Source organism: Physeter macrocephalus, unplaced genomic scaffold (assembly GCF_002837175.3).
Source record: "Physeter macrocephalus isolate SW-GA unplaced genomic scaffold, ASM283717v5 random_1635, whole genome shotgun sequence".
In the NCBI taxonomy this organism is placed as follows: Eukaryota; Metazoa; Chordata; class Mammalia; order Artiodactyla; family Physeteridae; genus Physeter; species Physeter macrocephalus.
The window spans coordinates 1,039-19,338 of NW_021146377.1; the positions used below are offsets into that span (position 1 = coordinate 1,039).

The 18,300-nt window shown below is 48.4% G+C and overlaps 1 protein-coding gene across 1 annotated transcript; it reads right to left on the reverse strand.

Annotated features, from left to right (window-relative positions):
- Positions 1-1,087: 1,087 nt before the first annotated feature.
- Positions 1,088-18,070, reverse strand: LOC114485335 (neuron navigator 2-like). The gene is made up of 5 exons (XM_028486587.2): positions 16,980-18,070; positions 11,895-12,007; positions 5,993-6,101; positions 3,057-3,446; positions 1,088-2,279 (listed from the first exon to the last, which is right to left on the reverse strand). The coding sequence occupies exons 1-5, from the start codon at positions 18,038-18,040 to the stop codon at positions 2,270-2,272; spliced, it is 1,683 nt and encodes a 560-aa protein (XP_028342388.1). The 5' UTR covers positions 18,041-18,070; the 3' UTR covers positions 1,088-2,269.
- Between the last annotated feature and the right edge of the window lie 230 nt (positions 18,071-18,300).

Below are 18,300 nucleotides of genomic sequence, written 5' to 3' on the forward strand. Positions count from 1 at the left end.
AAAACTGTGTGTCTTTATCAGATACTTGCCATTAATTAGATACAACCTCAAAGAGAAATCTAATTGTAGAAGATTAAAAACCAAATTAATTGTAGTGCTTTGAGGCTTTGGGAAGTTAAATGACGTGCTTAATGTTTCAGAGCTTGCCAGTGGCAGAGCGGGATTCAAGCTTGTCCGGTATCTGTTTTCTTTCCACTACACCAACTGCCTCAGCAATATGACTTGTTGGGCAGATTCTGAAGTACAGACTAAATGACCAGTCATTCAATATCTACAACCTTGTCATGTTTATAAAAGGAAAAAGAATTGAGTACAAAGGACATTAAACGACGTGCACTGAACTCTGCACATACAGGCAAACCTATAACTTGGCCTCAAAGCAGAAACTCGCATGCATTTCCAGTGTGGAGTCATGCTTAACTAGCACTCTACAATGTCACAACTAGGAGGAGCGCTCAATGCCATCTGGGCTGCCTCTCCTCATTGTGTAGGTAAATTTCTACATTAAAAGGAATTGGTGGGGCTGGGGGGAGTTGGAAACAGACCAGAGTTCTCCAATTTCAGTAATTGGGTGTTTGCTTACATTTCTGCACTTTTATCTACACTTGCTCTAAGCACTATCTCACTTGCTAAAAATGTAAGCTTCCCAAAGCAGGAAGTGAAATGTAAACATCTGTGCCTTTCAGCAGGGGTAAAGGCTTTGGTTTGAATCGTTGAAGAAACTAGGAACGTCTCATTGTAACATCACTAAGGTTCAGTTTACGGTGTTTCAATGTCTCCACCTTGTGGAAACTGTCAGTAGTACATAAAAATAAATACATCTTCATTTATTAAAAGACTGACCTGACAAGAGAATAAACTTTCTTAAAAAATATGAAAATGTCAAAATAATCCCAAAGTATTTTGGTAGTATATCACAGTGGGAAGTGATAATGATAACCTTGAGACCATGCTGAATGCCAACGGTCTTCTAAAGAATAATAAAAGATTAAATTACATGTAATTTTAGTAACAGGTGTATGTTACTGTTTTCATGTTCATGTAAAACTAGAGACACAAAATGATGCTCTAAGTTAACTGGATCATTTGATTTATCAGGCCATTAAGTTTCCCAGCCATTTGGATAATAGCAGAAACATGTTACACTGTAAGGGTTTGGTGGCTCCTGTCTTTGAAGATTTCACTATGGGATGGTTCTAAAAGTAACAGCCAAAAAGCCAAAGCAGCTCTATCTCTAAGCTTCTAATTAAATGAAAGAACACTTCTAGTAAGACAGGTAGAACTAAGCAAAAGTAAATCAATTTTGAAATAAACTCAAGTGGCTGTGCTATTTCAACACAGCAATAAAATGCTGGGCAAGATGGGGCAGTACGCTGGTTAAGGAACTAGCCCTGGGCTCTGCTTCTTAACTACTTGGGCAAGTTACTTAACCTTCTTGAGCCTCAGTTTACTCCTCCAGAAGATGGGGATTATGATATCAACTATCTCAAAGGACTGCTGTGAGGACAGAAGAAAATAATATATATATAAAGCACCTAGCACAGTGCTTGGCACATAGTAGGATAATGAGCTATTGTTAAAATTATGAAAACATTGACTCACCCATGGGGTTCTTGATCATTACATTCAGGAAAATGAGTGGCATGATCATCATGCCTAATTTTTTTTAAAATAAATAAATAAATTTATTTATTTATTTATGGCTGTGTTGGGTCTTCATTTCTGTGCGAGGGCTTTCTCTAGTTGCGGCGAGTGGGGGCCGCTCTTCATCGCGGTGCGCGGGCCTCTCACTGTCGCGGCCTCTCTTGTTGCAGAGTACAGGCTCCAGACGCGCAGGCCCAGTAGCTGTGGCACATGGGCCTAGCCGCTCCGCGGCATGTGGGATCTTCCCAGACCGGGGCCCGAACCTGTGACCCCTGCATTGGCAGGCGGATTCTCAACCACTGCGCCACCAGGGAAGCCCATGCCTAATTTTTATTATCTGTAATTTTATCTATTAGAATGTTAGAGGGGGAGAAGGTCTTGAAGGACTTCTGGGCAAGCCGGGTTAACATCTGAAGAACTCACAGGAAGGGGAGCAAACGGATGCTCGTTCAGCTTCCACAGTGATCTGGAAGTGTGGCAAAAACAAGAAGCCAAGGCTTGGGCCACACATGGTCACGGCCCGGCTCAGACATCATCTCATCACTCGCCTCAACTTCGCATGTTACAGGGAGGTTGGGTCTGCTCCTTCATCCATCGAGCCGCGTGCTCAACAGTTCAGCAATGTTTATAAGCTCCTACATGTACAAGGCATTGGGGATTCAGTGGTGAGCAAGCCAGACAATGTCCCTGCATGATGGCACTTGTTGTTGCAAGCAGGAACGGGCGGGGAAACAATAAAATATAAACCCATCTTCAGGATAATTTTAAACAGCGATAAGCTTCCAAATGAGCATAAGACACAGTGACGGAAACTAGGCCTGGGGCAGGTCACATAAAGGACTTCAAGTTGAAGGGTCAAGGAGGGCCCCTCCAAAGAGATGCCAGCCGAGCAGCCAGAAGGAACCAGGGGAATAGATCTGGGCAATAGTACCGAGGCAGAGAAACAGTGCAAAGGCCCTGAGGCAGGAAAGAGCTTGATGAGACTGAGGGACAGAATTACCAGCTGCGGCAGCAAAAGCAAGGGGAGTGCAGGACAATGAGTTCTAAGAGGCAGGTAAGGGCCAGATCCTGTAGGCCAGGTAGGCCAGGCTCAGGAGTCTGGATTCTATCCTAGGCATAAGGTTTGGTTTAAAGGACTGACACAGTGTGGTTTGTTGTCAAGTGTCACTCTGGCTGCCGGTGGAGCCTGGCTGGAATTGCCCAGCGAGTTACTGCCAAGCCCGGACTGTGGACCAAGTCTTGCGTCTCTTGGCCCAGAAGGCTCCCCTCCAGGGCACACAGCCTTCAAAATGAACAGGACGTGAGGAAGGCAGTTTGATCTCCCCCAGAGAACTTCAATAAGCCCCGCAGAAGAGAAGGCAGGGGCCACGCCTCCCCTGCTCCGTGAAAAGAGAGGCGGCCCAGGTACTCACCCGCTCGTGATGTCGTCCGCCCGCACGTTCTTGCTCAGAACGTCCCCGTCGCTCATGTAGCCGGGGGCGTCCATGCTGATGCTCTCCAAGTCCATCTCATCTCCTGCCTTGTCCGAGACGTCCCCGTGGCAGACGCTGCTGCCCCTGGAGGCCAGCTGCCTCCGCAGGGGGGCAGAGTACATGTAGCGGCCCGACTCGGTGTTGATGAAGCGGCTGGCGTTGGCTCGGGGCGGGTACCCGTTGCCCATCGAGGGGGCGTCTCCCGCCTGCAGCCGAGGGCTGGACTGGCCGAGCCTCCAGGACAGGGGAGTGGGCCTGCCCGTCAAGCTGAGGATACTGCGCCCGCTGATCTCCGTGGTGACATTGGTGTCAAACGTGGTTTCCAATGTGCTAAAAACATAAAACCGGCCTTGGGTTAAACCCCAATATGCCTAGTAGTCTTTGCAGTTTACATTCTCTTTCATTTTTTTTTTTTAGAATTATGAAATATTTCCCACATACAAAAGAGGATCAAAAAATAAGGTACTGGGCTTCCCTGGTGGCGCAGTGGTTATGAATCCATCTGCCAGTGCAGGGGACACGGGTTCAAGCCCTGGTCCGGGAAGATCCCACATGCCGCGGAGCAACTAAGCCTGTGTGCCACAACTACTGAGGCTGCGCTCTAGAGACCGTGAGCCACAACTACTGAAGCCCACGCGCTTAGAGCCCGTGCTCTGCAACAAGAGAAGCCACCGCAATGAGAAGCCCGTGCACTGCAATGAAGAGTAGCCCCCTCTCACTGCAACTAGAGGAGGCCCGTGCACAGCAACAAAGACTCAATGCAGCCAAAAATAAAATAAATAAGTTTAAAAAAAAAATAAGGTACCAACATACCACCCAGTGTAGCTCTGTTGTTAAAAATGAAGGCGAAGCTGCACATCTATGTGACATTCTGAAAAGCCCAGCACAGATTTTTCCCCTAAAACATGGTACAAGATACCCCCTAACAATTACTTTAAATAAACAATCTTAACTACTGGAATCTTCTTTCCAACCCAGGAAAGGAAGTAGAAAACTCTGGACTGATAACAATGAGGCATAAAGGTAGCTGTGTGCCTAGTCATCCTAGGATGCTGCATCTCAGCTCACTTTTCCTAAAGGCAGGATGCACCCATCCACTCCCAAGGTCCTAAGATCCCATTTTCACATCCTCAGCTCTCTCCAGACTGAGCAGGTGGGGAGGGCCGATTTTCTAACTCCGAAATATCTATCCCCGCCACCCCCCCCACCCCCGCTACACACACACACTTTTGCTTCTCCCACCTTTTGTCCAAAATGACAAACTCTGGTGGCAAAAGGCCAGGAAAGAGTGGTAAATGCCTGGGCTTGAGACCCATGAAACTAGCTGAGCCTGAAACTGCCAGGAGATGGAGCTCGTCCCTGGCCCTCTGAAGACTCTTTTGCAGTCAGTCCACTGTCTTTCCGGCCCTGCAGGTCTCGCCACACCATCAAGATGCAGAGACACGCTGGGATCTCTTTACTAAGCAGAGAGAGCGAGAGTCTTTCCTGCAGAAGAAAGCATGGAAGATTTCCCTCCTGTCATGATCACCATCCTAGCCCAAGCCAAGAAATCCACGAAACTGCTGTAACCTACATTAAATCAGTTTCAATGATGATGGTGGAAAAGAGAGATGTTTCTTAGCTAATCAAGAGTGGCAGGGTCCAGCACCTGGTACCATGCCATCACCAGCCACCCCCAGTGGACTCTTCTCTGGGAGAATCAATTTGCTGCCTCACCTGTTTTTGTTTCCCCTCTGATCCTGGAAGCAGCCTGCCTGACTTTCCTTATACTGGGAACTCCTAAGGTTCGGGCCCTGGTCTTATTTAAGAACCCACAGTGCTTGACCCCAATCTGCCGAAGCTGCTGGCCATGGTGGAGCCCAGCAGTCTCCTTGCTGTATTCATTTATCAAAGAGACTGAAATTGGAGAAGCAGGGGAGACCCCCCCGCCAAGACCCGGGAGCTCACGGGGGTAACCGGAACTTTACCTTGATCATCAAGGCCAAACACAAACCACAAAAGTTGGTTCTGCCCAAATCACGAAGGATGTCCCAGGGCTGCACCCTCTTCACTTTCTTGCTCAACAATGAAAAGAAACTGATAAATGTTTCCAGTGTAATCCTAGAGTTCATCTAACGAAATCATGGTTTAAACATGATCCTACGTTTTTATAAATATTTCTGTACGTGTTTTATACACGTGCATGACTAACAACGTTACAGAGTGCTTGGGGATCAGAAGACGGGGTAGGAATTCGAGTTATTCACTTTATCACACAGGTCAAATACAGTTCACCTGCTCGTTTCAACAGCATAATATCATATCGTTTTGCAAAATGCAAGCAAAGGGAAATTTAAATACAGCTGGTCTGCAACATCCTCTATGGAATGGATTTAGCGACCTTCTGCTTTGGGGAGGAATCTGTCTCCACAGATTTTTGCTCCTGACACTTCTTTTTTTTTTTTTTTGTGGTATGCGGGCCTCCCTCTGTTGTGGCCTCTCCCGTTGCGGAGCACAGGCTCCGGACGCGCAGGCTCGGCGGCCATGGCTCACGGGCCCCGCCGCCCCGCGGCACTCCGGACGCGCAGGCTCGGCGGCCATGGCTCATGGGCCCAGCCGCTCCGCGGCATGTGGGATCCTCCCAGACCGGGGCGCGAACCCGGTTCCCCTGCATCGGCAGGCGGACAACCACTGCGCCACCAGGGAAGCCCCGCTCCTGACACTTCTTCATGCCGTATGGCATGCTCGGTGAATTCCAGCACATTTGGCGATCGAGGTTATTTATTCCATTATTAACCAAATCACTTGGCTAGTGGCGGGAACACACCGTGGCAGGAACAGCCACGTGAAAACCAAGTTACTAGCTGGCTCAGGAAAGTGATTCACGTTCCAGATACCTGTGTGTAACCTGAGTTCCCCGTAAACTGGACATGGTCTCCTCCAAATTCTGCCGCAGATCAGCGATGTTCTTCACTGTCCGCAGCCGCCGAGCCTCTGGATCTTCCCCTGCAAAGACAAAGGTTAAAGCTATCTTAGTTCTCAGATAGATGGGGAGATTCTTGGGAACAGCAATTGCGTCTGTGACCAATACCACGTTCCCTGCTCAGGGCCTGGTTCACCACGGGTGCTCGAGAAGGATTTGAGAACGAATGCATGAATGAATAAATGCACAGCTGCCCAAAGGAAGGTGTTAAATCTAAAGAGAGAGAGAGGTCTTTCTTCTCCCTGCAGGTCCCTCCAGCAACAGGTGAAGTCTAGCCTGTGGGAAAAGCAAAGTGCCGAGTCTGAGACAAACACATTTTCACACTGTCTCCAATAAAGCCACGAACACATTAGTTCTGACCCCTGCCCAGGAAGGACCTTTGGTTTTCTCACCCATGGGTGATAGGTGCTGCTGTCTACTGGCCCGACATTACAGATGGTTAATTTGTAGTGGCTAAAAGATCTGTACTTTTTTTTTTTTTTTTTTTTTGTGGTATGCGGGCCTCCCTCTGCTGTGGCCTCTCCCGTTGCGGAGCACAGGCTCCGGACGCGCAGGCCCAGCGGCCATGGCTCACGGGCCCAGCCGCTCCGCGGCATGTGGGATCCTCCCAGACCGGGGCGCGAACCCGGTTCCCCTGCATCGGCAGGCGGACGCGCAACCACTGCGCCACCAGGGAAGCCCTGTACTTATTAATCATGAATATTCCTCCAGAGAGAGGTTTGCCTTTTTCTTTGCTCGACTTGTCATGTCATCTCGAATGCTGGCTCCTTTAACTCCCTGGCTGAGTGGTCACGGGGTAGGTGCTGACCCTCTCTCTCCATCCTTCAGATTCCGCGGTCCTAGACAAAGACAGTGACAGTGCTGACCTCAAAGGACTGTTGTAGGGACTAAATGCAGATCGCTGAGCGCAGCGCCCACCAAAAGCACTCAACTCACGCCAGCTGGTGCTGCAGAGAGCGGAGCATTCGAGGAGATTCAGGCTTCTCTCTGGGGGATAAGGGACTTCCATTCCCCGGGCAACATTTCCCACTAAATACCTGGCCCAGAGAGGTCGAGTTGGCACAAACATCCCAGGAGAAACAGGCTACACACAAGCTAGGAAGTCATGTCACCTCTCAGAGAAGCCTCGCTTTGGGTTGTCTGGCTATTCTGTTTAGTTTGGGCTGCTTATGGGGGGAGAGGAAAAGCCAAATAACTAAAATAGTGATTAAAGGAATCATACATCATTCCCTCAGAGTAATTTCAGGAAGGCTGAGGAGACCACAATCAAGGGTCTTTAAAAGCTGATGACTATTTCAAGTGCTCAGCAATATTTCTAAAGAAATCTCTATATAGAACTTAGTACACACGGGCAGCAGCAAGTGGGATATAGAGCAGACACCAAGTAGAACTTCCAGCAGTTGTCATTAATAGTGCAACAGGCATATCTTATAGACATTTCTCTAAGAAATATCATAGAATTAACTTTCCTTCTGAGACAGATGATCTTAGATTATTCTCAGCATGGTGGTGCCTGGAGGGTGGGGAATGGATTAAATCATTGATTATATGGAAATAATCTGCTATAGCAAACTCTCTATCCTTGAAAATGCCAGTGTTTTCAATTTTCTTCCCACTTCTAACCAAGAGAAATTTGGAAGGCATTTTTCTCTTATCTAAAAAGTGGTCAAACCTGCGTTTCCCATCCAATTCTTTAAAATACATATATATATGTATGTGTTTTTAAACAAAAGCAGTGATGAATATCTCTTTTACCTTCCCCTAATGGCCGTGGAGGAATGTAATTCCATCTATCTCCTGGGCCATCAATTAAATATCTTTTACTGCCAGTTTGACCACATTTTACCTGTGTAAAGGCTGCCAAAAAGGTACTGATCCTTTGGATAGCTCCAGGCCCTGCAGGGAACATTTATTATGAAGGTAAGTCTAGGCACCAGTTTTCAAATTACCTTCATTAATTAACTTAATCACATACAACAGTATAATAACTACATTTATAGGCATACCTTGTTTTATCGTGCTTCGCTTTTTGTGCTTCAAGGGCATTATGACTTACGAATTGAAGGTTTGTGGCCATCCTGCGTCAAGCAAGCCTATCAGTGCCATTTTTCCAACAGCATTTGCTCACTTTGTGTCTCTGTGTCACATTTTGGTAATTCTCCCAATATTTCAAACTCTCCACCAGCAAAAAAATTATGACTCACTGAAGGCTCAGATGATGGTTAGCATTTTTAGCAATAAAGTATTTTTCACTTAAGGTATGCATATTGTTTTCTCTTTTCTTTTCTCTTTTTAATTGATTTATTTGTGGCTGTGTTGGGCCTTCGTTGCTGCACGCGGGCTTTCTCTAGTTGTGGCGAGCGGGGGCTACTCTTTGTTGCGGTGCGCGGGCTTCTCAGCGCAGTGGCTTCTCTTGTTGTGGAGCACAGGCTCTAGGCGAGTGGGCTTCAGTATTTGTGGCACGTGGGTTCAGTAGTTGTGGCTCACGGGCTCTAGAGCGCAGGCTCAGTAGTCGTGGCGCACGGGCCTAGCCGCTCCGCGGCATGTGGGATCTTCCCGGACCAGGGCTCGAACCCGTGTCCCCTGCATTGGCAGGCGGATTCTTAACCGCTGCGCCACCAGGGAAGCCCTGTACATTGTTTTCTTTAGACATAATGCTACTGCACACTCAACAGGCTATGGTGTAGTGTAAACAGAGCTTTTATATGCACTGGGAAGCCAGAAACTCTGTGTGTCTTGCATTACTGCAATATTGGCTTTACTGCAGTGGTCTGGAACCAAACCTGCAATATCTCCAAGGTATGCCTGTATTTATCCATGTCTCTATGAATGACACATTTGCCTGTTAACTCTCCTTTAGTAATTCAAATATCTTTGATATGGAGTGGTATCTCACCTTTATTTTTGATAACCCCACACGAATCTATAGATGCTCAAGAAATATTTATTGTCCACAAGATGTTTGGTCAACGTAGGGCTGGAGAAAAAGGATAGCTTTTGCATTCCAACAGATAAAGGTTTGAATCACGGCACTGCCACTTACTAGCCACTTGACCTCAGGCAAGTCACTTATTCTCTCTGAATGTCATTTGTCAAATGGGGATAAAATCCCTTCCCTCAAGGTTAGGAGGATCAGATGAGCTGACACATGATATGCCTGGCATAAAATGAGGGCTCGTTGAATCTGAGTGTCCTGTGTCCCTCTGAGGGGTCCCACTAGGAAATATCTGCTCCTCTCGGAGCTCTACATACACAGATTCCAAGAGCAACATAGAAACACAAACCAGTAATCCACCTGCCTTGCTCAGGTGATCACGTTCTGAACTGCCAATTCTACCTGCTTGGAAGACGGCCTTAATGTAAGATCTCCCTACCAACCCATAGCCTGAACAAAATAAACACACAGCCGTGCCCTGGTGGAAATGGCTGGGCCCTTAAAGCCCGTATACAGAGAAATTAAAAACTGAATGAACTAGTCCATGTCTACCTGTGGCTCTCCTGCATCTACCAAGGGCAGTCCTACCCCAAGCCACTGGCCATGGAGAGAACACCATATTCTGACCAAATAAAGCAGAGGTGAGGCTGTCAGGGTGTTACATGGATGGAACCGGGGATTTTTACTTGGAAGAGGGAGGCTAAGGGACACGCTGCTACATGGAAAAGAATGAAAATTGTCTGTGAGGCTGGATTATATCCAGTGATTTAGAAAGGTAAGGATAAAAGACTCTATTACTACTTAACGCCAATAAAATATGGAAGGGCTGCCTCATGAAGGAAAAGACGTTCCATCACAAGAAGTATTCCAGCAGAGACTGAAAGACAATTCATCAATGAATGATCGAAGGGAATCATGGACTGGATAATAAGCGGATGTTGCTCCTTCTAACGTTACAATCTGAGATGCAGGACTCACGTGTAACGCTCTGTAAATGACAGAGCACCATGGGAAAATCCACCTACTTGCATAAATAAGGGGGAGGAAGTTAGCAATTGATCAAATAGTCTCTTAAATGTCCATTCCTAAATACACCCGTTTGTTGTCATTTCAAGGGATCGGCTGTACATAAGCTGAATTCAACCTCATACATACAAGCTACTATGTAGTGTCTCCATAAAATTATTAACTGTACAGCCGCATGTGTTACAGCCGCCCATGTAAGTTCCACTACTTGAATGTTAAGGCAAGTCACCCTAATTCAGATATTTCCTTAGCAACTAACATCGTTTGACTTTACACCAAAGGGTGCTTGATCAGGCATGACTGGCTACACAGTTCTGGTCCCCAAACCGACAGCATCTCAGGTTTTCTGAGCTCTCACTTGGTTTACTGTCCTGATGCACAGGAGACATGGGGAGAAAAAGATAAAGGAGTGAAAAGATCACAGGCTGTGCCATCTGTCCCTGTGAAATTTAACTGTTATGTGGAACGTTTTCCGGCTGCCGCTTTTGCTTTTCAGATGTGAATTTCACTGAGCCCCAATGTCTGCCATGACTCCTCCACAAGTCACACATCTGATCCACGCAGGCCTCTGAATCACCGGCCTGGCTCTTTTGATGCGTGCACATACGAACACAATCTGGAATGTGTGTGGAGACCTGAGTAGTAATTAAACTCCACACCCTTCTCCTGAGAGCTGGCCCTTTTCCTGCACTATCCATGTCCTCATATGCAGGGGAGCTAAAACTTGGGAGAGAAGGAAACATAAAATCAATCCCAAACCACTAAACGGGGCCCTAAACCACTGTAAGATGGATCACTTACAAATGGCCTGAAACCTCTCTGCCCCATCACTGTGCCCAGGCAGCAGAACCAGAAGGAAAGAGTGAAATCACTCAGATCCTCTGAAATTAATACTCAGAGCTAATGGTCAAACGGGTCTAAGAGTCGACCATGTGGGCTGCAGACCAACTCCACAGCTGTAATGTGGCTATTAATATGGTGGGGTCACGGATATTTAGTCTAATAAATGGATTTTAAACATGGATTCAATTTTTAACCCAACTCTGGAAGTGGTAAGATATGCGAAGAATAACTCAGCCACTGCTAAATATGTGGTTTACCACTCCCTTCCCTGGTTAGAAGTTGCTGGAACCCAGGGCACAGAGCTGGGAACGGGGGACAAGGGATAGAGAAGGTGGTAGCTCGGAATACACTGCAGTAGGAATTCTAATTCTGATGCTACCTTTTTTTCTTTAAATTAAGAATGTGACAGTATAACACTAATAAATATTTGTGGAATTAACTATATGACAATTGCAGATTTTCTGTTTTTATGTGATATAATATCCCTTTAACCATCCTTGTCTGGGTTATATTTAAATAAAATTTAGGTTTGTTTTTGTTTTTGGTAAAAGAAGCATGCTGAAATCTTCTTTCCAGCTGTTCCAAGGGTGCTCAGAACAATTTTCAATCAGTGCTTCTTAAAGGAAATTTGAAAAAGTCAATACATTTTAGAGTTCCAAGTCTTTTTGTAAGGCAACTCTATCTGAAGAGCGAACAAGGAGATTCAAAGTGAAGTATCCGAGCAGCCCAGAGCCCCTACATGAGTGAAGAGGAGCATACCTTAAAACAGAATGGCCAACAGGTAAAAGACTTATTTACAATTCTGGGGAGGAGGGAGTAGATCATGAGAGAAGGAGAAGAAAGAGAAGGAAGAAAGAGAAGGAAGGTAGTAAGACAATCAGTTTGTTTGGCTCATCAATCAAGGCAACAGTGAAGCAACTTCACATCAAGCTGGGTTCGGGACCTTCCAGCAGATGGTTGCACGGGAGGCCTCACCCCCAAGAGACACAGAATTTCCAGGCGCCAAACTCACCAGTGAGTTCCTCCAGGGCAGGCTGTCCACTCTTGCTGTAGTGGCTCGGCTCCACGGTCACACCCCCTGAGCTGGACTCGGCAGTAACATTCCCTTCGGTGTCTGTCTGGGACCTTCACACACAAACCAGAGCAGACACACTTGTCACAAGGGGTAACTAGCACATCCGGACCACAGCCCCGACTATCCCCTCCTTCGGCAAGAAGCTTTAGAACAGAGCAGACCAGCAGACAGACGCTAAATAATTCACCGGTGCACATGGAGCAAGGTCCTAGAAACAGAGACAGCCACCGAACTGCAAAAGATGAAACATTCATCACCCAAATGGAGTGTCTGCAATCCTTCACTGGAGAACGCTTCTCTGCATCCCCTTCGGGGAGCTAGGTCTAGCCAGAAAAATGCTGGCGAGTACTGGATGGTTTGGATCGTTTAACATGTGCCGAAGAGCCATTTCTAAGTAACCAGAGATGCCGGCAAGCCAAGCATGAAGATGACTCCATGACTCCATTGACAGCCCCCAGGGCCCCCCCACCCCAGATCCTCCTGACATGGCCGTCTCTGGAAAGATGACCATCCAACCAGTCAGGAGTGGGTGCCAGGCAGGTGTGTTTGTCCTCTAGGTCTGATTCAGAGCTCAGAGCTTCTGAGATGAAAGGTCTCACTGATCATTATTTCAACACCTGACTGAAGTCTGTACTTCCCCAAACCTTCTCCATGCCCTTTTTTGTCAAGCAAATCGAGGCAACTGCTTCATGCCATGTGCTCTTGCCACAATGACCTCTACTTATTTTGGCGTGCCATGCAAACATATAATTATGCTCAGACACATAACCATGGGTGTAACGTTACTAATTCATTAGCATCCTGAGCTGATTCAACCAGATTTCACTCCCTGTGAAGAAAGCGTTTGCCAGCAATGTGAACTGTCTAAAACAGACTGTGGCGGATGTGTACTGATAACCCCACATCATCCATCCATGCTCCCCCCTTTGCCCTCCTACCGATACCATCGGTTCCCCATTCCTGCCATCTCGACCTTTAAAGGATTTTCATGCTCTCAGTGTTCCTCTCCTTCCCTTGACCAGAATCCAAGCTCTCGCCATCTCTGCCCAGGCCCTAGAAGCACTTTGTGAACAGGTACGCTGCCTCCAGACTACAGGTTGCCAGCGACAGCCATGTACAGAAAGCAGCCCACAGACTGATTCTTATTGGTCTCCACAGTACTTTTTTTAAAGCTTCTGAATTCATTTCCACATTTAAAAATTGGGAGATATCACAAAAATTCTGGATTTCTGCCTTCTCCCAGTGAAAAGAAGTCTGGAAGGACCGAGCTCACATTCTCGCAGGGCGCCACCTGCTGGTCACATGTGGTGGCGGCCCCCTCTAGAGAGGCGTGGGGTTCCCTCTACCAGAGTCCCACTCACCCTGAACCCCTCATTTGTATTACCTTTGTGGAGCCAAGCAGGCACGTGAACCGTGACTTCTGTTCTAGACTGTTCCTAGGTCTGGTCCACTCCCCATTCTGTCCTGCACTGATCTCGGTGATGCCCATGTGATCCTGTCACCTTCTGATTAAAGGGCTCCGATGGTTTCCCGTTGCCCACAGAATAAGGTCTAAAGTCGTAATTGTGATAGAAGGTGCCCTACATCGTGGGATTCTTCCTTCCTTCCTTTCCAGCCCTGTCTCCTGCCACTGCTGCCCTTTACACACAGCCCTGCCCTGTGCTCCACACCCACATGTGGCTTCTCTCCATTCCCAGATCATACCCTGTCCTTAAGTTTTGTCTTTGTAGTCATTGGGCCCTCTGCCTAAAGGCGCTTTTCCTCTTTCTTCCTTAGTTTGCTCCTAATCTACCTTTCAGGCACAGTCTCCATGTCGTCTTGGCCTGGAAGCCTTCCCCAGTCCTTGGCCAGCAGATGGCTCCACCTCTCGTATATCTCTATTCTCCTGATGCCTACTTATTACAATATGGTCTAATGGATAAATCTTTCCTACACTCGATTAAGAGCTCTCTGAAGGCTAAGACTGGCTCTTTTGATGCCTGCACATGAGAACACGATCTGTTCCAACTCACATGCCAAGCAGGCACTCAGGCAGGGTGTGCTGAACGGATAAATGAGATGTTTTTAAGTCTAGAACGATGCTGGGTGCTAGGAGGAACATTAGACTTGGAGTCTGAACACTGAGCTGGCTGCAGTGTGGAGTCTGTAACTTGATAGCCATGCACATCTCAGTAAGTCACTGCACCTCGTTGAGCGTCTGGCCCTCAAGCAGGGATTACGACAGCGACCTCCCCTGGCTGCTACAAAAATCACAGGTGAGACAACATAAAAGCAGTAAAGTGTAAAGCAACAGAGGTGTCCAGTGTGCCTTCTGAATCGGTAACTATGATTCATTCAGAGTTATTTTTCAAAAGTGATTTATCTTCCTTTTCTTCCCTTGGTACCATCACTAACGTGGAGAGGTTCTGGGGGAAGCGCTGTAAGGCATATACAGTGAGCTATAAACTTGAGAGAGAGCATCTCAGAGCACAAAGGGAGCCTAAACCATTTCCTAAAATCCTCTAATCTAGCCCCATCTCCTCACTTTACAGATGAGGCTCAAAGCGAGGCAGTGATTTAGAGTCACAGTGGTTTCGTGGTTAAGCACTTGGCCCCTCTTAAAGGGACAGACTTGGCTTTAGACACTAGCTTTCTGGCTCTCAGCTCTTTGACCTAGAGCAAGTTACTTAAATACTCTAGGCCTCATTTTGCTCACCTTCAGAATAGGGATAAAAAGGGTAGCCAGCTCATGGAGTTGCGAGAATGATTAAATGAGCTGGGTCTCTGCACTCGCGTGGTGCGTACTCAACAGCTATGCCTGCAGCCAGGTCCCAAGGCCAACCAGGGACTCACAAGTGAATAAAAGGCAGAGTCCAGGCATCCTGACTCCTATCCCAGTTCTCTTCTTTCCATCCTCCTACTTGGCTCACCTAGAGGAAAGGCACCTCAGAGGAGCCAGAAGGACATCACACAGGGTGAGCATAAACACTAAAACGCAGCTTGACAGACACATGTGACGTTTTCTCCTTCCTCCTATTTGTCAGACATTTGCTCTTTATCATTAAGAGTTTTTCCTCTCATTGAAAAATCTTGAAATATTTTTTAAAAAGGTTAAACGTTTTAGAATCGTTCAAATAATTACAGCCAGATAAAAAAGGAGCGGGGGTGAGATTGATGATCTGATCAGACAGTCACGTATTTTAATTCTGAAAATGCAGATCAAGAATCTGGGAACAGTCGCTTGAATATGCATCACCTCAAGACTATTCGTGTGACTGCCATGATAAAAATTTCACGGCAAGCAATTCAGTTGCCTCCACGGTTCAGAGAACAGTTGTATAAAAAGCTGAGCATGGAGGCCAGTGCTGAGTCATTATCTAAGCCTTGGCACCCTTCTCAGGACTGTTAGCTGAGTTGATGACTTGACTGAATACAAAGATGACCACCTCCCATTAAAAAGGTCTGGCGTGACCCTCACTGAAGGGGTGGGTAAGCAACGAAAAGGAAAGAGCTTCTCATCGGAAGCCTGACGTTCCCTCACAGGCTGGCTGCTGCGGGCTTGACTCTGAAATCAATCGCTTGAACCAGACTTTCTATGAGCTCTTGGCAGGAATGGTGACAGAACCTACCAGAACTCACCTCAGGCAGAAATAAAGGAAATATCTAATTCTTTGGGGAACCATGTAAACAGAGGAAGCTGAAAGCATGGGCCTGAGTCTGTGCATATGAACAGGTATGTAAATACACGTGTGAATATGTGTATTTGCATTTTATGTATGAATGTGTACTTGTGTCCTGACTTACGTGTGACTGTCCCTGAAGTGCATCCACACTATAGGTGTATGAGTGTGTGTGTACAGGTGTGATTGTGTATATACTTAGGGTAGAAACTGTAAAGTAAGTGCCCAGACTGTGACATTCAACCATCGGTCCCCTTGTGCTGTGGAGAGGTATTAGTTGTCACTCAGCTGTGCAGTGTGGCCCACCCACTGCCCTGCACATCTCGAGCACAGGATCAAGTCGAGCACTGTGAACAAGGTTCTGGGAACCTCCAAGAGCAGGGCTGAGAGGCTCGCATCTGCCCGGAGAGGACTCATCCCACGTATCCAGCATCACCCGGAGCCAGTGTCCTCCATCCTGTACAGATGCGTGGTGCAACCAGAGGCTCTTGTAGGCCACAACTACCCAGAACAACAGCACCTGGCTCCACGCGGTCTCCCGTGGTGCTGTGGATGTGCCATCAGAGACAGACAGACCGAGGGACCGATAATGGACAGACGCAAACACCCAGGCTTGTCTCCCCACATACAACCCAAGTTTCTTTGGTTCCTCTAGAACCAGTCCCTCCTTACGGCTACCCTTCTTCCTCATCCTGTTCTCCCCTCGAGAAATCCCAGCACACGGCAGGGACCGAAAAAATATTTAAGGAATTCCCTAGTGGCCTAGTGGTTAGGATTCTGGGCTTTCACCGCCGTGGCCCAGGTTCAGTCCCTGGTTGGGAACCTACAAGCCACACCGCACGGCCAAAAAAAAATATTTTTTTTTAATTAAAAAAAGAAAAGAAAAAATATTTAATACGTGTGATGGGGTAAGAAACCATGAGGATCTGGAATTTTAAGATAAGCACCTCTGTGAGAAGTCTCCGTTACTCAGCAAGGCGGTTTTGTGGTTTTCATTGTTTAAAGTACATTCAGGATGCTTTAGGACTGATGTTGGAGCCCGTCGAGTGATAGCAAACCACCCTCCTAGCTTCTGCTCTTGCTGCTGCCGCCTCTGCAAAGCCCCTGGGTCCCCACGTGCCTGGGCCGCTCCTCCTCATCCCAGGATCAGCTCACATTTTACTTCCACTCTTTAGCTTCCTGACCTCCCCCCAGCGCTGCTGAATTAACCGTCCCTCAAGCACACTGATCACGCGGCACCTGAGCTGTCTGCCTCCATGTTCTCAGGTAGCAGTCCCGACCCCCACCCTCAGAGACCCAGAATCCACCAGCAAGGCTCCTTTGCCCACGGGCCCCGGCAGGGCAGGGGGGCAGCCGCTCCTACCTGTACAGGAAAGGCGCCACCGTGGCAGTGTTGGGGTGGCTGTATTGCTGGGGCTGAGGTAGCTGGACGCTGACAGTATTGCTTCCCGTGGTCTGGGCGGTCCCGACGGACCCACTGACAGTCTGGCTGCTGATGCTGTGATTCAGGGTGGCCCCTCCTGGGGCTTTGCCTTCCGAGGACGCCAGGCTGGAGGAGGAACTGGAGTGTCTGCCGTCCAGCTGGGGCTTCTGCTGGGGGAGCCCCGAGCTCGGCTTGCCACCCCGGCTCCGCTCCCCATCCTTGGAAGGTGCGGGGGCACTTGGGGATTTCCCGGGCATGCTCTTCATTCCTGGTTTTGGTATCCCACTGTGGGAAGGGGCCGGGGCCTCCTTCTTGGCACTGTTGAGCTTCCCCCCTTTGGGGATGAAGCTGGCGATCTTGGAGGACTTTTTTGGCATCTCGGTCACCGCCACCCCGCTGAGGTCTTCTCTCGGCCCCTCCTTGAGGTCCGGCCTCTCTGTCACCGAGGCTCTCTTGGCGAGGTCCTTGCTTTTCTCCTTCTCCTTCTCCCGCTGCTGTCTCTCCTTTTCCTTCTCGCTGCCTTTCGGGGAACTCTTCTTGTTGGTCAGCGCCCGGCTGAAAGTTCTCTGGGCAATGCCCTTGAGAGCGATCTTGGGGCTGTTGGAGGTGGGGCCCGCCGCTGACAGCGGGCGACCGCCGGCCTCCATCTCTTCGCTCTCTTCGAAGCTGGGTAGGATCTCCAGCCGCTCGCAGCTCGTGTCCCGTGACCCCGGGCCCTCACCCACCTTGGAAGCCCCCTTGCTGTTGAAGAGTTTCAGTTTTTCCAGCATGGACCTCTGATTGTTGGGGGCTGGCTTCAGGGCTTCGGGGGTGGGCCTGGGGGCCTCGGGTGCCGGAGGCTTGACCGCGAGCGTGGCAGCCGTGGCGCTGTGCTTCACACTGACCGACTTGCTGCGCCAGGGCTTGGAGGCCGTGCCGGGCTGGGGGATGGCAGAGGAGGCGCCGCAATTAGCAGGGGCGCAGCCGCCGCCCTCCAAAGCAGCAGGTGCATCTTCGCTCATTCCGGGGTGGGAGGGGGCCGGACTCGCCAAAGGCTCTACAGAGACAGGGAAGAGAAGGAGACCTGAATCACACCCACGGATCTGCACTGATCACGAGGGGGCATCGGCCACGGCTACACGGCCAATCGCTCCAACCCAGATGTCGCGCAGCTCCATTACCTGCTTCGTGCGTTACCTATGGTTGAATTTAAACTCTACCTCGACTTTCTCCTATTCACACGCTATTCACATGCCCCCCTTGTCACCTTTTGGTGCATGCT